Source organism: Bos mutus, chromosome 1, assembly GCF_027580195.1.
Source record: "Bos mutus isolate GX-2022 chromosome 1, NWIPB_WYAK_1.1, whole genome shotgun sequence".
NCBI classification, from domain to species: domain Eukaryota; kingdom Metazoa; phylum Chordata; class Mammalia; order Artiodactyla; family Bovidae; genus Bos; species Bos mutus.
This window is the reverse complement of record NC_091617.1, coordinates 55,823,532-55,842,309: the sequence shown is the minus strand read 5'-3', so window position 1 is coordinate 55,842,309 and position 18,778 is coordinate 55,823,532. Positions and strand designations below refer to the sequence as shown.

General features: G+C 40.1%; 1 protein-coding gene across 9 annotated transcripts in view; it reads right to left on the bottom strand.

The window, feature by feature from the left end:
- Positions 1-18,778, bottom strand: part of PHLDB2 (pleckstrin homology like domain family B member 2) — a 240,793-nt gene that overhangs the window by 4,322 nt on the left and 217,693 nt on the right. For all 9 annotated transcript variants that reach the window (XM_070369008.1, XM_070369028.1, XM_070369044.1 and 6 more), the window contains 4 exons: positions 15,524-15,731; positions 5,767-5,857; positions 4,452-4,598; positions 2,310-2,529 (listed from right to left, as the gene is read on the bottom strand). In XM_070369008.1, coding sequence (XP_070225109.1) covers positions 2,310-2,529; positions 4,452-4,598; positions 5,767-5,857; positions 15,524-15,731 — 666 coding nt within the window. The remainder of the gene's footprint in view (positions 1-2,309; positions 2,530-4,451; positions 4,599-5,766; positions 5,858-15,523; positions 15,732-18,778) is intronic.

Genomic DNA, 18,778 nt, shown 5'->3' with positions numbered 1-18,778 from the left:
CCCCACCCCAATAACAACAGTAAAAAGCAAATTTGAAAAATATCAGCCCTGGTAAGTTCAGCAGAAAATAAACCTATATAATTGCATTTAACTTAGCATTTTTTAAAACTTATTTGAGCATAGACCATATTTTTGTGTTTATTTTTGCTCTTCCTAGGGAAACACTTTTAATTAATACCATGTTCAGTGGGTTTCCATCAGTTTCTGTGAAAGAAAAGGTCAATGTGTTTCTCAAACATTTGGTGGAAAAGATCCTGCAATAATTCATTCACCGGAAAACAATAATACTCTGTTTTCTGGAAATGGATACAAAATAAAATCTGAAGATAAAAGTAAACCTTGTCAGTGTTTCAAAGCAGGCAGAAAACTGGGGGAAGAAAACTTTTGTTTGTAGGGCACATCAGTAAGAACGAAAAATACAAGGCTCTTGTAAATTGATGGGATAATTCTAGTATTCCTTCTCAAAAGCATTATCCTAGCAATTTACAGACATATTTTCTGTGCCTTAGGTTTGTTTAGAGACTCTTCTAAAGTTGCTCAGTTACTGTGTGGGAGGCCGAGCACAGGGGCCTGCTCCACAGGGAGACCTACGAGTTTGGCTCAGGCCCTACACACATGCCGTGTTCATTTACCAAGCTGACTAGCTTGCTGACATGGGATTTGATCCCGTGGCGCCTATGGGAAAGGTCCAGCCTGAACTACATCTGCAGGACAAGCCTGCTGGCTCATCTATCCCTGTGCTTGGTGGTGTCTGGGAAAGAGTTGGGGTGGGGAGGGTGGGAGCAGGGAAGCTGATGATGGCAGCAAACAGAGCCAAATGGGCAGCGTTTCGTTTGCCAAACTAGGTTTCACCAGTCAGTTGTACAATCTGTAAATATTAAAAAGCTGAATTAAATATAATTTTTGTCTGTTTTAGGTATTAGGGTTCTGAGTTAATCGTTCATATACCAAAATGTTTTGGTACTTAAAAAAAAAATTGAAAACTGGTCACTAAGAAGTTCAAATTTGAAAAACACATTTACATGGGCCAGAAAGAAGCACTGAACCTCTCACCTGTCAGACCAAAGAAAGAATGAAATAAGGCTCCTAGAAAAAAGGAGCAGAGATGAGCAAAGCTGTTTTATTTGAATTATTTTAAAATTCTGGCTAAGGTTGTCAGTGGAGACTAGCACACAGCAAAACTTCTTTATGCATTTTGCAGACACTGAATTGGCATTTCTTATTACATTGGCATCTCTTCTATTGTATTAACTGAAGATCTTGTCTTTGGATTCTTATAAAACCCAAAGTCAGAAAGCCCCAAAGAGGTAACCAGTCAGTGAGTTAGGCCATTTGCTCTCCACCGTAGCAACTCAAGCCCCACACAAAGAGCCCCCAACTTAAAGGCATGTACCCTGCCCACCCTTCACTCTGGGATTCTGGGACTCCATAGCCAGAAGTTCTTTTCTTTCACATGCTTCTTGGTTTCTCACACCTTTCTTCATAAACATACCTGACCACACCCTACAGATTAAATGACTGGACTGTTTTTTTAAATTTATTACTTGCTACACTTTGTAACAATTCCCAACAATGCTCATAAATGCTGGAACTATCACCCCAAGGCAGGGTGTCTTTATAACCTTGAGTCTGACACTACTCTTATTCAGCAGCTGAAAAGAGAGTACAGCTATACTTGTGCAGCTAATGGGCATATTTCATATGAAATCTATGTGTAAATAAGGGGGTTCTTAATAAGTACACTGGTTACACAAATATTCCTGTATTCATAGAGGATTCAGTAGGGTACAAGTCTCATAATCTATCATTTAAAGAACCCCAAAATATTCCAGTATTTACTGGAAATTTACCCAGTAAATACTTAACTTATTCAATAGTTCACTGAGGAGCTTTTCACTGCTGAAATTACCATGAACTAGAGCTGAATGGCTGTCAGCTAAGCTGCCTAATTGTGTGTGACTTAAATAGGGCATATGACCATAAATAAGTAAATAGAAACCTTTTCTGATCTCATGGTTTAAAAGATAATATTTTGGTCTAAAAAATACATTCCACTTAATATTTATTTGGTTTATTTCAGAACCAGAACAAACTGACTCACACTTTTTAAAAATGTAATTTTTATTATTTCTAGAGGAAATTCGTAAATACTGGACCATATGATCTGAATACAATATACATCTATCAAGCTAATATTGCCATTAATCTATTACTTTTCACTTTACTTATTTATTCTGAATTTTATTGCTTTTGTTCTTTAACAGAAAATTCCTGATTTGAATATCACTTGGATTTTTTTTATGACCCACCTGCATAATAAGAGAAGGTGCGCTTGTTCCGATCAAAAACAAACCAACGTTTTTTCCAGGTTTTAATTTTTCCACCCATTTTGATGAGGAATCCTCTGCAGGTCTTCTCTGTGATTGACACATGATAACACGTATCGATATTGTGGCCAGCAGTCTCTACGTGGCTCCGCAAATCAAAGTCTTCCTTCCGCACAGGCAGATAGCGGGTCAGAGGTCGAGCCTGGAAATGCACAAGCCCATCTAATCTATAGCTCTTTGTTTGGTTTTAGGTCACAGATGTTTATGAACTGAAAAGCCTAAGTGTTCGAACGTCCATGCAATTATGAGAACTTAAACACTGTCATTTGGAATCTAAAAAGTGGATGGCATTTAAAGAAAAATGCTATGGTATGGGGAAGAGGGGGATGTGAATAAATTCAGGCCAACAGATTCTGTTCCTTGAAAAGGCCAGATAAGAAAATGGAAACATGTCATTTACCTTAGTTTTAAAAGAGGTACTCAGCACTTAAAACAGGGAAGGGATTTCCCTGGCGGTCCAGTGGTTAAGACTCCATACTTCCAACACAGGGGGCATGGGTTTGATGCCGGGTCAGGGAACTAAGATTCCATATGCCGCTTGGCACGGCCGATAACAAGACAAAAACATAAGGAAATAAGGCATGAAGTTCTCTCGGCTGCTTCTTGCAGATGAGGGCTCCTCCACTGTAACGTTCCCAGTTCTCCCTGCCACAACCTCAACAACAGTTCTCCTTATATAACCTCAGACATGATGTAACTGACTGAACGTCATTTAGTAAGTACAGCCCCCACTAGATACCCCAAGCATATATGTATGTACATGCTGATTTACGTATAATCTCTGATAGAAACTGAAGGCAGAGGTGTTTTGAAAGGCAAAGTTAAAATAAGGTAAGAATGTGGAATGAAAGCTGTAGCCAATGAGTTGTCCGGGACCAGACACTGAAGAGGTGTACGTTGATGTCTTTAAGTTTACCACAGCTGGAGCAGAGGTTCGTCTAGTCTAGGAAGTGCATGTCACCATTTCTAAAACGGTCTTGTATTTTATGCTGTTAACTACCCCACCCCTTTGTCCTGGGGGAACATAACCTAATCATGTACTTGGAAACAAAACTAATCACTGAGATTAAAATAGAATTGTGCCTTTGGTTTGGCTTCAGATACCAAATAGTCATGGATGACCTTTCCGGCAAATCAAAATGTGACAGAGGTTTGGCATAATGAAATAAAACGAACACGTTTTACTTGGATTTTTCCTTTATTTTGCCTTTGATTCTGTGGTACTCTGACTCTAGACAGGTGCCACAGATTAAGGCAAATCTCTCACTGCTGAACTTCAAACTGCCAGCAACTGGAAGGAATAAGGGAACTGGTACCTTTTATCTTTAAATCTAGTAAGCCTTGGTAAAGCTGACTTGATCTTTAAATTACATGGTACTTAAAATTTTACTCTAGTTTCTCAGGAAACATACATTATGTAAGCAGTTCTAGTGACAAGACCAAACTCCAGGATGACTGAGATAGGAAGTTAAACAAAGTGATGGTTCTCCTGAGTTCAGCAATTCTGGGCCCATGTGTGTGGACTGGCAGCACTGTGACAACACAGTGTGGTTAGGAAAATGATTCAAAATATTAATTATTAATTAAATTCCACCATTAAAATTAATTTAAAATTAATTCCACCATAAATATTAATTCCACCAGCAAGGAACTAGGCTGGTTATTCTGTGCTGGAGTGTCTGCTTCCAAAAGATGACATAATAGAATCTCTTTTTCTCAACTCAGTTGGGGTGTTGTATTTGTTTCTAGAAACGAATCTAGCCGAACTTTGAAAGTTGCTCAAAAAAAAAAATTCTTCTTTTTAAATATACTCCAAAAAATGGGTTCCCATGAAAATGTTCCACGCTTAACTAAAGAAAAATGTCATTTTGTTAGTTGTCCCCAATGAGTTTTGAAATAAATACACTTTTTTTTTGGCCCAATAACATCTTTCTCTTGGCCATTACAAGCCAAGGGCTAATGGGCAGCACAGCCACAGGCATCCTCAGACACAGCATGACCGTCTTCTAAAAAATGACCACCAGGGGGCAACCTACGCCAGCCCATCCAGATTGACCGACCCACCTGTGCCCTTTGTTTCTCCCTTATTTTTACTTCCTTTTCAATTAACTTCTGCCTCTGGCTAGTTTCTTCTTGCAACCGTTTTTCCAGGAGTTCTCGACGTCGTTTTTCTTCTTCCAGAGCGCGTTTCTTGGCTTCCATTTCTCGTTCCTAAGCATCATCATGCAGAAGAAAATTTCAGACATACTGGTTATACTTGAATAATTCCAATGCATATATATATAAATCTCACTAGGCAATTCCTAATTTTATAGCTGAGGTTCTTACAGTGTATAACCAAGAGTAAAATATCCATAATCATCGCTCACAGAGCTTTCAAATCATTCTGTGCAGAAATGCAGCCACTACATAAAGTTAACAATGGAATATTAAGTGAAACCCAGCTTGTGACTCTGTTCAGTCCTTTCATACTAATGACCCAAACTCTCCATTTTTAATATAAAAAGGTTAATTGTGACCCAACACTAGTCACAGCTTTTAGCCTTTCTTTGATGGTGTAGGTTCTTCCAATTCCTGTTGTTGCTCTGTGGCTTCCTGGCTGAAGGTCGCAGAGGAAGCAGTGGGGAAATCAGAGGAGGAAAGGAGGTGCCCTTTCAGGCAGGATGCAAAGGAATCTGGGGGATTCCTAAGGAAGTGCAGATTCTGGCTTGAAATATAGTCATAATAATGTGGGAGTTTTAATATTATAATAGTGTCCTTACCATGAACTGGCAAGGCAGGGAGAACGTGTAAAGACCTGCCATTTCTCCTTTGCCCCGGCAGGCAAACAAATGGGCCATTGAGAGGAAAATGTAATACAAAGAATTCACTATGCCCATGCTATATACATTTTACATTTTAAAAAATGGTACTGCAGTAAAGAGTGGTAGAGAACATCTCTCCTACACTCTCACTTTTTAGAAAAGAAAATGAGGCCAGTGGGATTTCCCTACTGGTCCAGTGGTTAGTAATCTGTGCGTTCACTTTGAGGGCCCGGGTTCAATTCTGGTCAGGGAACTAAGACTCCAAAAGCCATTTGTGCGTGCAGGCAGTCGTGCTGGACTCTGAGATCCCATGGACTGTAGTCTACCAGGTTCTTCTCTCCATGGAATTTTTCAGTCAAGAACACTGAAGTGGGTTGCCATTTCCTTCTCCCAAAAGCCATTTGGTGTGGCCAAAAAATAAAAAAGAATAAAAAGAAAATAAGGTCAAGAAAGGTAGAGTGACTATTCCAAGGTCCCACTGCTTATTGAGGCCTGAAGACAGTTTTCCAGCGTCAAGTGCAGGGCATCTTGAACCGCCACATCACTGGCCTCTGGCATAAAGATCTTAGGCCTACCCTGGATTCAAGCAGCCTTGTCTTCTCTGCATGAGCCTGCTTCAACAGTCTCTCCATTTCCTCTATTCGGGCAATATTTGAAGTGCTGGCACTGAAGAAAACACAAAAGCCTTTTAAGAATACTGCTTCATACTGATGTCTCATCAGATGCACACACACACACACACACACACACACACACACACCCCAAGATCCAATATGAAATGATGTTGCTTACAAGAATCACTGGTCTGATGAGGCAAGTCACTTCAACTCTAACAACTCTAGGTGAAAGTAACTTAACTCAGTTTAGAAGACAAAATACTGGCAAGGGAAATACCACCACACAAAGTGCTCTACTCATATATAAGGCAAAACCAAATCCTACAAAGTGTATTCCCAATATGTTTCCTCCAAAGTTTAGACATTCTGGCCTGTGGGAGGCCTTCTCATTAGTTTAACTAGTCAGAGATGCCAGACCAACAAAACTATCACCAGATTCTACGTAGATGACCCCTAAGTCTGGCAGTCACTTGATTTGGTCTGGGATTATGTATCACCAGCTACTTTCTTGCTATACCTTCATGCTTCTGGACACTTTATTTCTTATATGGTGATTTAAGATGGTCAATTAAAAAATGACTTCTCTTACGGGTGCAATAGAAGGGTGGTGGCCAGTTGTGTGAATAAAGCCCATACCACCATACCAATGAGGAAACTGCATTCAAGGTTTCAGAGCTTTAAAAGTCATGTCTCTTTAGAAAGACGTCACACAAGTGAAGGAAAAAACCAAAAGAGAAAGAGAAGAACTTGGGAATGTTTATCATTAAACAAAATACTTTACCTTTTACTTGTTCACATTTTGACTATTCTGGAAAAAAAAGGCGGTGGCCTAAGTCAAAACTTATTTACTCTGATGTTCTGGTCATGAAGAACCAGTGCTGTTTCTTACGCATGTAAACTTACTTGCACAGTCACTTAAATATGTTTTATTTAAAAAAATTTTTTTTAATTTATTTGGCTACACTGGGTCTTAGTTGTGGTATGTGGGATCTAGCTCTCTGACCAGGGATTGAATCCTGGCCCCCAGCACTGGAGCACAGGCTTAGCCACTGAACCACCAGGAAGTCCCAAATATGCTTTCTTTTCTAGACTCTCTTGGGTACAGAGAGGTTTTTGTGCCTGTATCCTCCATAGCATAGAGCCTGGCACACAGTAGGGGTTCATGTTTGAAACACACGTTCATATAAAATTAATTCATGTAAAAATGAATAAGATAATTGTTAGCATAATCTTCTTAAACCATATTGTTGATCAACTCAAACCCTGGATGTTTCAAAGACAGTGCTAAGAGTTCTTTTGAAGAGAAATGACCACAGTAATTAAGAACATATAGTTTATCTTAAAATCAGTACTGTGCACACATGTTTATTGCAGCTTTAGTCACAAATGCCAACACTTGGAAGCAACCAAGACATCCTTTAGTAAGTAAATGAATAAATAAACCGTAGTACATCCAGACTATGTATGGAGTCGTATTTAGCACTAAAAAGAAATGAGCCATCAAGTCATGAAAAGACATGGAGGAACTATACATGCATATTACTAAGTGAAAGAAGCCAATCTGAAGGGCTAAATATTTTATTACTCCAACTATATGACATTCAGGAAAAGAAAAAAGCTATGGAGACAGTAAAAAGATTAGTAGTTATCAGCAATTTGAAGTGGGGAAGGTAGGAAGGGAGACAAGGATGAACAGACAGGGCATAGAAGATTTTTAGAGCAATGAAAATACTGTTTGATACAATAATGATGGATACAGGATATATATTTGTCCAAACCCAAGAGTGAATCTATGTAATTAACAACTTTGGGTAATAGTGCTGTGTCAATGTAGGTTCGTTAATTGTAACAAATGCACCACTCTGGTGGGGGGTGTTGATAAAGGGGTAGGGTATGCATATGTGGTGGGAGTCCGTATATGGGAAATCTATGTACCTTCCTTTCAATTTTGTTGTGACTCTAAAACTGCTTTAAAAAATTACAGCTAAAAAAAAAAAATCAGTATTGCCAGCCCCATTACAAAATGTATCCATCAAGGAGACGGACAGCTTTAGTAATGGTGGATCCTCAGAAGCTTAACAATTAGGCTGACTTGGGAGAGTGAATGTGGGCCAATTTTTAGCCAGGTGTTTTCTCATGAGAAAGACAGGAATAAGGCATATTTCCCCTCATACTTCTGTGGGCTGATGGAGGGAGGTACAGAGGCCTAAGTTCCGTTCTCTTCAACCAGCAAGAATTAAGAAAAAAACTCTTTAGGCACTTCCCTGGTGGTCTAGTGGTTACCATTCCGTGCTTCCAATGCAGAGAACATGGGTGTGATCCCTGGTCACGGAACTAAAATACCATATGCCAATAGTGCAGCCTAACTGAATTTTCTGAAAACATCTCATAGAAAATGCATATTAACATTTACAACATCACATCTTCATAACTGTTAGGCACCTAAAGTCTCTCTTTTAAAAAATTACATTTTAAAAGTTACTTAAAATTTTTTTTTAAATTTTGGCTGTGCTGGGTCTTTGCTGCTGCACACGGGCTAACATGCCTGTGGCACACAGAGCCTCAGTTCCTCAAGCAGGGATTGAACCTGCGTCCCCTGCACTGGAAGGTGGATTCTTAACCTCTGGGCCACTAAGGAAGTCCCTACTTTGGTTATTTTGTTAAAAATAATAAATTTTTATCCATGGACACCTACTTGTTCTCTATAGCTACATTTTTGCTATTATTGATTTTAAGATTCCACTGATATGTAAAGCACTTTTACTTAGCAAAACTTTAAATGCTGCTCTATGATACTGCTACTCTCTCTGATACGCTGTGGGGAGGGGGCAGAACTGTACCTGCAGTGAGAAGCAGATGCAATTGCAGTAGGAATTTAGGGTGAAGTCTAGACTTGTCAGTATCAGGGCATGGAACAAATGAAATGTAATTTGGCTAGCACCTTGCATGCCAAGGGAGAGCCTGAAGTCGCTGAAGATACACTTTTAATGTATTACCTGGAGCACCAGACACTCATCATTGGTTTCTCCAGCCCATCCAAATTACAAGAGGAGTCATGCTTCCTCCCATTGCTTCAACTTCTGACCTTCTTCAGAAGGCAGGCACATTTCTGATCTCATATAGGATTACTGTATGATACCAAATAATATGAAATCACTTGGCCATTTATGGAGAAAAGATGACTTTCTCTACTTGGCCATGTTCTATTTTATCAACTGAAGATTATTTGTCTTATGTGACCAACTTTGGTAAAAACCCACAGTCATAAAGAAAAATGAAACTTTTTCAAGGGTAAAGGAATCTAAATAGCAGATTTAGTTTTCAGTGCTGAATAATACCTTTCAGCAAAATCTGAATTTGCTTTCTAGAATATTCACTTTAGAGGTAAAGACAAAAACAGAAAAAGGAAGAAAAAACAAGGAAACAAGAACATCATCATACAACAAATAAATAAAACAAAACCGAAAACAAACAAAATTTTCCATACAAAAGAAAACTTTTCCAAGGCTGCCTTCAATGCACCAATGCTGCCACTAAATGAAGAGCCAGTGCCCCAGAATATTTATTTTCAATTCATTTTCTCAATTTATTTTTTCAGGTCAAGAACACTATTACTCCTGATAAAATGTCTAATCTTTCTCTGTCCAGTAGACTACCTGGTCCCTTTGCAAGCTGTCTGCCCTCCTCTGAAATGCTCTGGTTTTCAGTATCTCTTCTGAGAGAAATCCCTAGAATAAAATGCAAATGCTTTGTTGACTACCTTGGGTAGAAAGCAGAATAAACCAAAGGGATAAGAAGTATCTGGAAGTCTGTTTGCTGCTGCTGCTAAGTCCCTTCAGTCGTGTCCGACTCTGTGCGACCCCAGAGATGGCAGTTTGAAGTATCTCTTAAAACCAAGCTCAGCCTTGGATGCCCTCAACCCTCTACCCAGTCGTGACCTCACTCCACACACACACTGGTGGTGGCTAACAGCTATCATGACATCAATTTCCTCAACATTCTCTCAAAGCATGACCACGAGGTCAGGGCTTGTTAGCAATAGCAACCATAATGTAGAATGGTAGGTAGTATTCAGAACACTACACTCTATGAGCTCATTCAATAATTTTAGCAGAATACAGACTTTATGCAGAACTGACATTCAGCTGCTGTTTTTTGAGACCAAAGACCTGTTTTCTTAGCTTTATGTTTGTGTACAGCGTAATGATACTGAAAAAGTAAAAACACTGTCTGATTCCAAGAATATTCTGCTGGACACAAAGATGATGCCTCGACAAAATGTGTAAGGCAGAGGTACCCACAACTCAGAGTAAGTCTGTAATCCTACCGATGGCTTTTGTGACACAATAAACCACAAGACTAAGTTTATGATGCTAGAACTCCAGCATGGAGCTCCCTCTTTAAAACATGTATAATTTCAGGGTATTTCAATACATCATTTTTAAAAGATCTAAAAAAGAGAAAAGTTTTTTAGTCCTTTATTTCTTTTTCTGTGTATGTGGTAGTCACTCAGTTGAGTCCGACTCTGCGACTCTATGGACTGCAGCCCGCCAGGCTCCTCTGTCCATGGATATCCCAGTCAAGAATAGTGGAACGGGTTGCCGTTTCCTTTTCCAGGGGATCTTCCTGACCCGGGGGTCGAACCTGGGTCTCCTGCATTGCAGGTGGATGCTTTACCATCTGAGCCACCAGGGAAGACCTCTTTCTACCTATCTTCAAAAAGTTCCCATTAGGATGTGCTCATACTATGCATGCCAAACATCAGTTCCTTATTATCCATTTTCCTGATGCTTATCACATTTATTTTCCTTCATAAAATGGGTACAAGCTTATCTTAGGGTAGCATGAATGTTTTTAGGTAGATGGCACACAAGAGAAATGCTTGTTTTCTCTCTCCCTCTTCCTCTTATTTATACTAGACCTTTGCAGGCACCTCTACTTTGGCTTCAATTTTTGACATTCAGAGAATCTGATAGCACACTTAAACTAATGCTTTCTAACTGCGGTGTTGGATAAAACTCTTGAGAGTCCCTTGGACTGCAAGGAGATCAAACCAGTCCATCCTAAAGGATATCAGTCCTGGGTGTTCATTGGAAGGATTGATGCTGAAGCTGGCTGAAGCTGAAACTCCAATACTTTGGCCACCTGGTGCAAAGAGCCAACTCACTGGAAAAGACCCTGATGCTGGGAAAGATTGAAGGCAGGAGGGGAAGGGGATGACAGAAGACAAGATGGTTGGATGGCATCACCGACTCAATGGACATGAATTTCAGCAAGCTCCGGGAGATGGTGAAGGACAAGGAAGCCTGGTGTGCTGCAGTCCATGGGGTCACAAAGTGTTGGACATGACTGAGTGACTGAACAACAACAAATTAATAATTTCTGACCATGGTGATTGGTAATCTATGATGCTAGTAGCACTGGGTCAGTTCTCTGTGAAGTAACTATGATGCAAAGAAGTTAATACATAATATAATATAAAATCATTAATTTATATGTGGAAAAAAAAAGAAAACAAACCCTGGCGCTGAGCTGGTAAACTGGGGCAGGGAGTGGGGGGTGCTATGGAAAATGATGGTGGTCACAGGGAGCTACCTGCCAGAAATAATGTTGTCCTCTTACTATGGCACATTCAGTGGAGTCATTCCCATTTAAAGAAAATGTAGGTGGGTGAACAAAAACAGTAGATTAAGATTTTGGTGGATACTGTCCTGAAGTCTCTAGATCTAAACTTCTTGCTGTTCACTGTTTAGTCACTAAGTCGTGTCCAACTCTTTGTGACCCCATGAACTGCAGCACACCGGGCTTTTCTGTCCTTCATTATCTCTCTGAGCTTGCTCAAACTGATGTCCATTGAGTCAGTGATGCCGTCCAACCATCTCATCCTCTGTCACACCCTTCTCCTCTTGCCCTCGATCTTCCCAGCATCAGGGTCTTTTCCAGTGAATCAGTTCTTTGCATCAGGTGGCCAAAGTACTGGACTTTCAGCTCCAGCATCAGTCCTTCCTTGAATATTCAAGGTTGATTTCCTTTAGGATTGACTGGTTTGATCTTGCTGTTGAAGAGACTCTCAAGAGTCTTCTTTAGCACCACAGTTCGAAAGTATCAATTCTTTGGAGATCAGCCTTCTTTATGGTCCAACTCTCACATCCATACATGACTACTGGAAAAACCATAGCTTTGACTAGATGGACCTTTGTCAGCAAAGTGATATCTCTGCTCTTTAATAGACTGTCTAGCTTTCTCATAGCTATTCTTCCAAGAAGCAAGCATCTTGGTAAATCTGATTGAAGTGGCTCCCTTTTAGGTAACTTTCTGTACTCACTGCTATGCTGCTGTTCACCACTTTCAAATATGAGAAATGGGGTTTGAGGAGGGAATCATTTGAAGGGATGTACATGTATGGATCTGAGAGTTGGACTGTGAAGAAAGCTGAGCGCTGAAGAATTGATGCTTTTGAACTGTGGTGTTGGAGAAGACTCTTGAAAGTCCCTTGGACTGCAAGGAGATCCAACCAGTCCATTCTAAAGCAGATCAGCCCTGGGATTTCTTTGGAAGGAATGATGCTAAAGCTGAAACTCCAGTACTGTGGCCACCTGATGCAAAGAGTTGACTCATTGGAAAAAACTCTGATGCTGGACGGGATTGGGGGCAGGAGGAAAAGGGGACAACAGAGGATGAGATGGCTGGATGGCATCACCGACTCGATGGACGTGAGTTTGAGTGAACTCCGGGAGATGGTGATGGACAGGGAGGCCTGGCGTGCTGTGATTCATGGGGTCGCAAAGAGTTGGACACAACTAAGCGACTGAACTGAACTGAACACTTATTTTTAGTTTTTGGAGGGGATAAAGGGGTAGAGAGCAGAAAATGGAGCAGAAAAAAACCACCAATTTAGGAAAACATATAGAGTGTAATTATTTATTAAAGATGGCTCAAAAATAGAAAGGATAAAAAAGGCCATGCTATCAGGGGTTCACCCAGAGGAATACTGTTATAAAATATTCACAATTATTTGGGTAGGTAGTCTGATGTTTTCAAAATAACAACTTTGAAAAGTGCATAGTGCCTCAGAAACCCAGAAAGTCCCTCTGAGATCGCTATACTAAGAAATGAAATGATTGCACCGTCAACTTTTATTCCTTCCACCATTGTTATACAACAATATACAACAATAGTTGCCAAGCTACTGACTTTCGTGTCCTGTTATTCAAAAGTAACACATTTAATTGGTCAATTTACTGGCATTTATGAATAATTACTCAACGTTCTAGGCTTTCTGTCCTGGGAACATCAGCTCCCGCACCCCCGCACGGCTCTTGGACACCCTCGTGGAAACAGCCAGTGCCTTACGAGAACACCCAGAGCAAGAGACGGATGGTTTGGTGCCTAGTCATTCCACACACTCAAGTGTCTCTCATTTTTTAAAAAGTGAGATACTGCATTTTCCAGTATTAAAAGAAGTAAAATACTAACCCTTCTGATATTCAACAATAAGGGCAGCAAAAAATTATTTTTAGTCTTTACATATTCCTCTCCTTAAATTCAAATTAAATTTCTCATGTGACAAGGAGAAATACCTATAATTCTTATGGTTGCTTTAGTGTTTTTCCCCAAGAATTCCTTTCCTTCTCTGGTAGGATGTATGCAGTAATATCAATATTTTACCTATTATAGTGCAAGAATTAAATATACTGTATTCTATATAGCACAAAATGTGGCATTTATCATTTTTTTAAATATATATATTTATTTATTTGGCTACACCAGGTCTTAGTTGTAGCACATGGAGTCTTTAGCTGTGGCATGTGGGATGTAGTTCCCTGATGCGGATAGAACCCCAGGCCTCCTGCACTGGGCATGCAGAGTCTTAGCCACTGGACCACCAGGCAAGTCCCTTTTCTTCTTTTCCTCCACTCCCCAAATTTCCTGGCTATAATATTTTGTTAGATTTGGGTCTCTCAAAATTCTTTCCATTTATGAGATACTAACCCAAAGCTAAGCATACCTTGCTGATACTGCTTCCTCTCTAACTCTGTCTCACTCCTTTTTAGGGGGGAAGGGGAGAAGCAAATGATTCAAAATTTTGTAAAGAAATTCTATATACATGATGATAATTTACCACCAAAATATTTTAAAATCTATCATCCTCTTGCACTCAAGGAAAAATACACCATTTAGCAGATTAGCAAACCAGGACCTAGAGAAATCTGTGATCCGCTTCAAGTAGCACAGTTAGCTGTCATGTAAGGCCCAGAGAGCTCCTGTCCTTAGCCTGTGACTTCACTGTAACAGAGGAAAATTTGTTTGATGGTCATCATTCAATTAGTCATTTTCACTTGAGACAATTGCTCAATGGACATTATGAAACACTGGATGTTCCTTGGGTTGAAATCATAATGGTTCTCAGCCAATTGAAACAGAACAAAAAAAGAAAAAAATCAAAATTGAAAATATGTCTACTATATCCTGAGGTATTTATTCAGCCAACACTAACTCAATGTCTACTATGTGCCAAGATTTCTGCTGAATGTGGAAACCAAAAGATAATTAGACATCCTCCTTGACATTTAGAAATGTGCCAATTAATTATTGAAGAAAAAATTTTATACTGCAATGTGATCAGTGATATGAGAAAAAAGTATCAACTTCCATGGAAACATGAAAGAAAAAACACTCTCAAAGGAGAACTTCTCATGAGTTCCCAACTTAAGTTTGAGCTTAAATGGTGAGGAGACTTTCTCCAGGCTAAAGCGGGAGGCGGTAGTTGTAATGCTAGACACTCTCAACGCTCAGTATGCACAGGTTGAGGGAATACATGAATGAAAGGAAGAACAGACTCCAGACAGTGCTGTGCTGGAGGAAAACAAAACCACTGATAATGCAACAAATTGTCAATTTATGTGGTGTAAATACTCCCAATGTGGCCGGTTTCATACTACCAACATGACATGACTGAGCACAGAGTTAGGAGGAGGTGTGCACCTTTGGCTTTTGCAACTGGCTTGAGTCAACTCCAGCTCACTGTTAACTGCAGAGTAGTCTGTAAGGATTTGTGGAGTGAATGAGCATATAAATAAAAGAAACAACAGACGACATGATTCCAGGGCTAGAACCGATATGGTCAAAGGCACAGAAATCTGAGAATTCATCGCCGTCTCAATGAATAAGAAGCTCTGGGAGGTGCAGCAGGACAGCATGAATGCAGAATTGGGCTGGATCTAGAAGGCCAGGCTCTGAGGTCTGACTTTACTTAAAAGGTAACAAGGCATCCTCCAAGCTCTTGAAGGAGCACTATAGCGAGATTTATATTTTAGATGCACCTTTGGCCATAATCCCATAAGACCACTTTTGCTTGCCTCGAAGTATGAACACAAATGTGAATGGTTAAATCTTTACAAGCAGTCCTAATGAAGTTTGGAGTCAACCAACAGAGGCAAATCCATTTTGAAGCACAGTATACATGTGAAGTCAAGTGTAAAGAAATGAAGGAGAAAATGGATTAGATGGTGTGTGACTGGCTCAAGTCACTCTGGATACAAAGAAAGTACTTTCAAAGACCACCAGGACACTCAACCCTCTTCTGTGTTGTAGCTCTTTTTGTTTCAGAAATTTGGGCTTGTACATATACACTGCCTCAGATTGATGGCTTTACTTTTTTGAAACAAGCAGGTGCTTTTCCAAACCAGAAACCTTCCCCAGGAGTACATCTTACCTAGAGATATTGTCAGGTGAGCAGGCAGAGATGCTGGTCTCCATGCTGTCAGAGCTGTCTAGGCTCAGAGTATCAAAGGCCTGGTCCTTGTAGCTGTGATCTGGGTAGTGGAAACTGTTCAAGTAGACATTCGATTCAGATGCTGTGCGGTTGTAAAATTCAGAAGACTTCTGCCTTTGTCCTTCACTCATCTGTTGGTGATTATATCCTAAAGAGAGAGCCATAAATAAGTTCGTATGCCTCATTTTTTCAGTCTTAGATCTTCTAAGACTCTCAAACCAGCAACCCAAAACATCTGCCTATGAAACTGGGGCCCTTGGTCTAATTTGTTTTGAAGCCAAGAAGATCAAAGAAACAGCATCATGCTCAGGGCAAGCATGAGTTTCAAAGAAGTGGACTTGTGAGTGATTTTTTTTTTTGTCAGCGGATCACTTGACACTTTCCTATGCCATTTCTACATCTCAGCACAATGGAGAATAATACATCAGCACACATAGAAACCCACACACAAAACCAAAAACAGAAACATAATTCAAACCCCAAATCCTCTAACAATGGCTGAGTTTAAGCAAAGCAAGATGACTTCTTATGACAAGCGACACGAGGCTCTTAGGGCGGTCACTTCTTCAGTCGTGTTTCAGTTTCAAAGGTACTTGATCTGGTCGTAAAACAGCAAGTAGATAATCTAGGTGTAGGATCTGAGAAACTTGTATCTTACTCATATCACTAACATTTTTACTTTGGTTAATGTTTCAACTGCACATTTTTCTCATTCTTTTTTTTTTCCCTCAAATCCCCCTGTCTGCCAATTACTTATTTAAAACACTCAGAATCAACAATCCTTCCAATAGTTGTGATCAGCCTAATTAGTATATTTTTAGCTCTCTTCCTTTTTCTGCCTTAACCACCAGCCTTCAGCTAGTTGGTGATAACCGTATGGAAAAGTAGGGATCGTATCCATAGGAGCAAAAGTGCCTCTATTAAGAGGGGCTTTCCTTACCCTGGTACCTGGTTAGTTGGCACACCAGCCACAGGCTTTACTTTGTGTTACTCTATGGCTTTCTTCTGGTAGCTGATTTTGGGTATCACAAATCAAATTATCTTTTGTTTTAATTCTCTGTTTACCAGGTACTCAGGAATCAGGAGTCATAGTGATAAACGAAGCCCTCCATTCATTAAAATATGTTCTTTAGCCAGTACAATAGCTCACAATCACTTTCTCCCAGATCAAATGTACTACCAGGCCTGTTAAGACTATATATTTGGACCATCTGGATTTTCCCTGTTTTCTTGTACCCTACCTACCTTTCTATGAGGTTTTTAATTAGTAATGAAATGACCTAAAAAACAGGCCAGAGGGCAAAAGAAGGCAAGTGATTCCAAACTGCTTCCTCAGCTGTTGATTAAACATTTTCATTTAAAAACAGATGCCACATCTGTGATGCTTCAACAAAACATTATAGACTGAAACTAAATCTGTAAAATGATTTGAGTTCCATGAAGGGTTTTCATGCCACTAGTATTTAGAGCAGTTTTAGATACTGAAGTTAAAATATGTTAGTTCAGGTTAACACATTTCTGGGAAAATAAGTTTCCTTAATGTAAGATGTAATGATAAATTATAAATACACACATGTATGTAAAAACTACGTATCACTTTGCTAAGGAAAGATGCAAAACATAAAAGCACACCATGAGGCTTGAGAGAGAACAGCATCAGTTGTAAGGATTAATGCATAAAGCATCACAAAAGCCAGTGCATTCATAAATGTGGAGCTTGTGCCTTTTTTTTTTTCAATCTTAAACATGGCAAAAAATTCATTATACAAATATTTACCTTTGACACTTGAACTTTTGGAATTACTAACTGCTCCTTTTAAATTGTTTCCAATTATTCATTATGGAAAAGGGAGGGACAAAAAATACCAGAGGTTATTTGAAAAGGTCACACATGTATCTTTCTTTACACTTTCAAAAAAGGCTTGTTGGCAAAGAGAACTTCATGCTGGCACCAATAACATGGAAGACATTTCCTTGTTTTAGTATGAAAACCAAATCCCTAAAGGACAACCCTTTAACCCTTGTGTGTCATTTAAAACACAAGAATTGGCTCCTTGGTGATGACATGTGTCACAACCTCCCTTCCCTTCAGTTTTTTCACGAGGAGGAAAAGCTAGTTCCTGTAATGCAATTATGTAAGTATGTCCTGCTCCTTAGATAGTCCAGGATTTTTTTCCCAAATGTATCACAGAATAAGAAAATGAACTTACCACCTTCAGGGCAGGTACACAGTAAACTAAAATGACTCCAAAGTTTTCGAATGTGGGTACAAGGGGCTGCCATGCTAGTGTGCACTGTGAGGACTGCAGATGTGCATTCCCCAGTTCACCTCACTGTGTGTTTTATCTTATTTTATTTCTTTGCTCTGTGTCTCAGAGAACCTTCCATCATTCCAGTGATAGGATAACACCCTGAATTTTCAACTTAAATGAAAAAAGCTGCTGCTAACAAGTAGCTTCCATGGCAGGATATTAGTTTCCTGTGGATCTAATATGAATGGGAACATCCATCTTATGCAGCCCCTCCTTTCCTCCCCACCAGCAACACTTTACTGATCACGACAAACTCACCTGTCACCTGGCTTAGCCTCCTCCCTCCTAAGCAATTCCAAAAAAACAAGTGATCCCTGCAATTGCAAATAAGGGTATGGACCTCTCCTTTGTGATCCTGGAACTGCACCAGCATGATTCCTAGGAGCTGGTTTTGGGATCCAGGCTCTGGCCTGGCCATTTAAAGGTACAGATACTTTCAACAGAAGGACACCACAGGGGCTCAGGAGACGGAGGAGGGTTCGCTGGCAGGAGGCCCAAGGATGACTGCTGGTACAGTGAAGTAGCACCAGAAGAGGTGTGAGCCGGATTAAGCTTCCACTTAAGTGTAGGTTGGGAGAAGGCAATGGCACCCCACTCCAGTACTCTTGCCTGGAGAATCCCATGGATGGAGGAGCCTGGTAGGCTGCAGTCCATGGGGTCGCTAAGAGTCGGACATGACTGGGCGACTTCACTTTCACTTTTCACTTTCATGCATTGGAGAAGGAAATGGCAACCCACTCCAGTGTTCTTGCCTGGAGAATCCCAGGGACGGGGGAGCCTGGTGGGCTGCCATCTGTGGGGTCGCACAGAGTCGGACACGACTGAAGCGACTTAGCAGCAGCAGCAGTAAGTGCAGGTTATCAGGGAGGGGGCCATATATGTC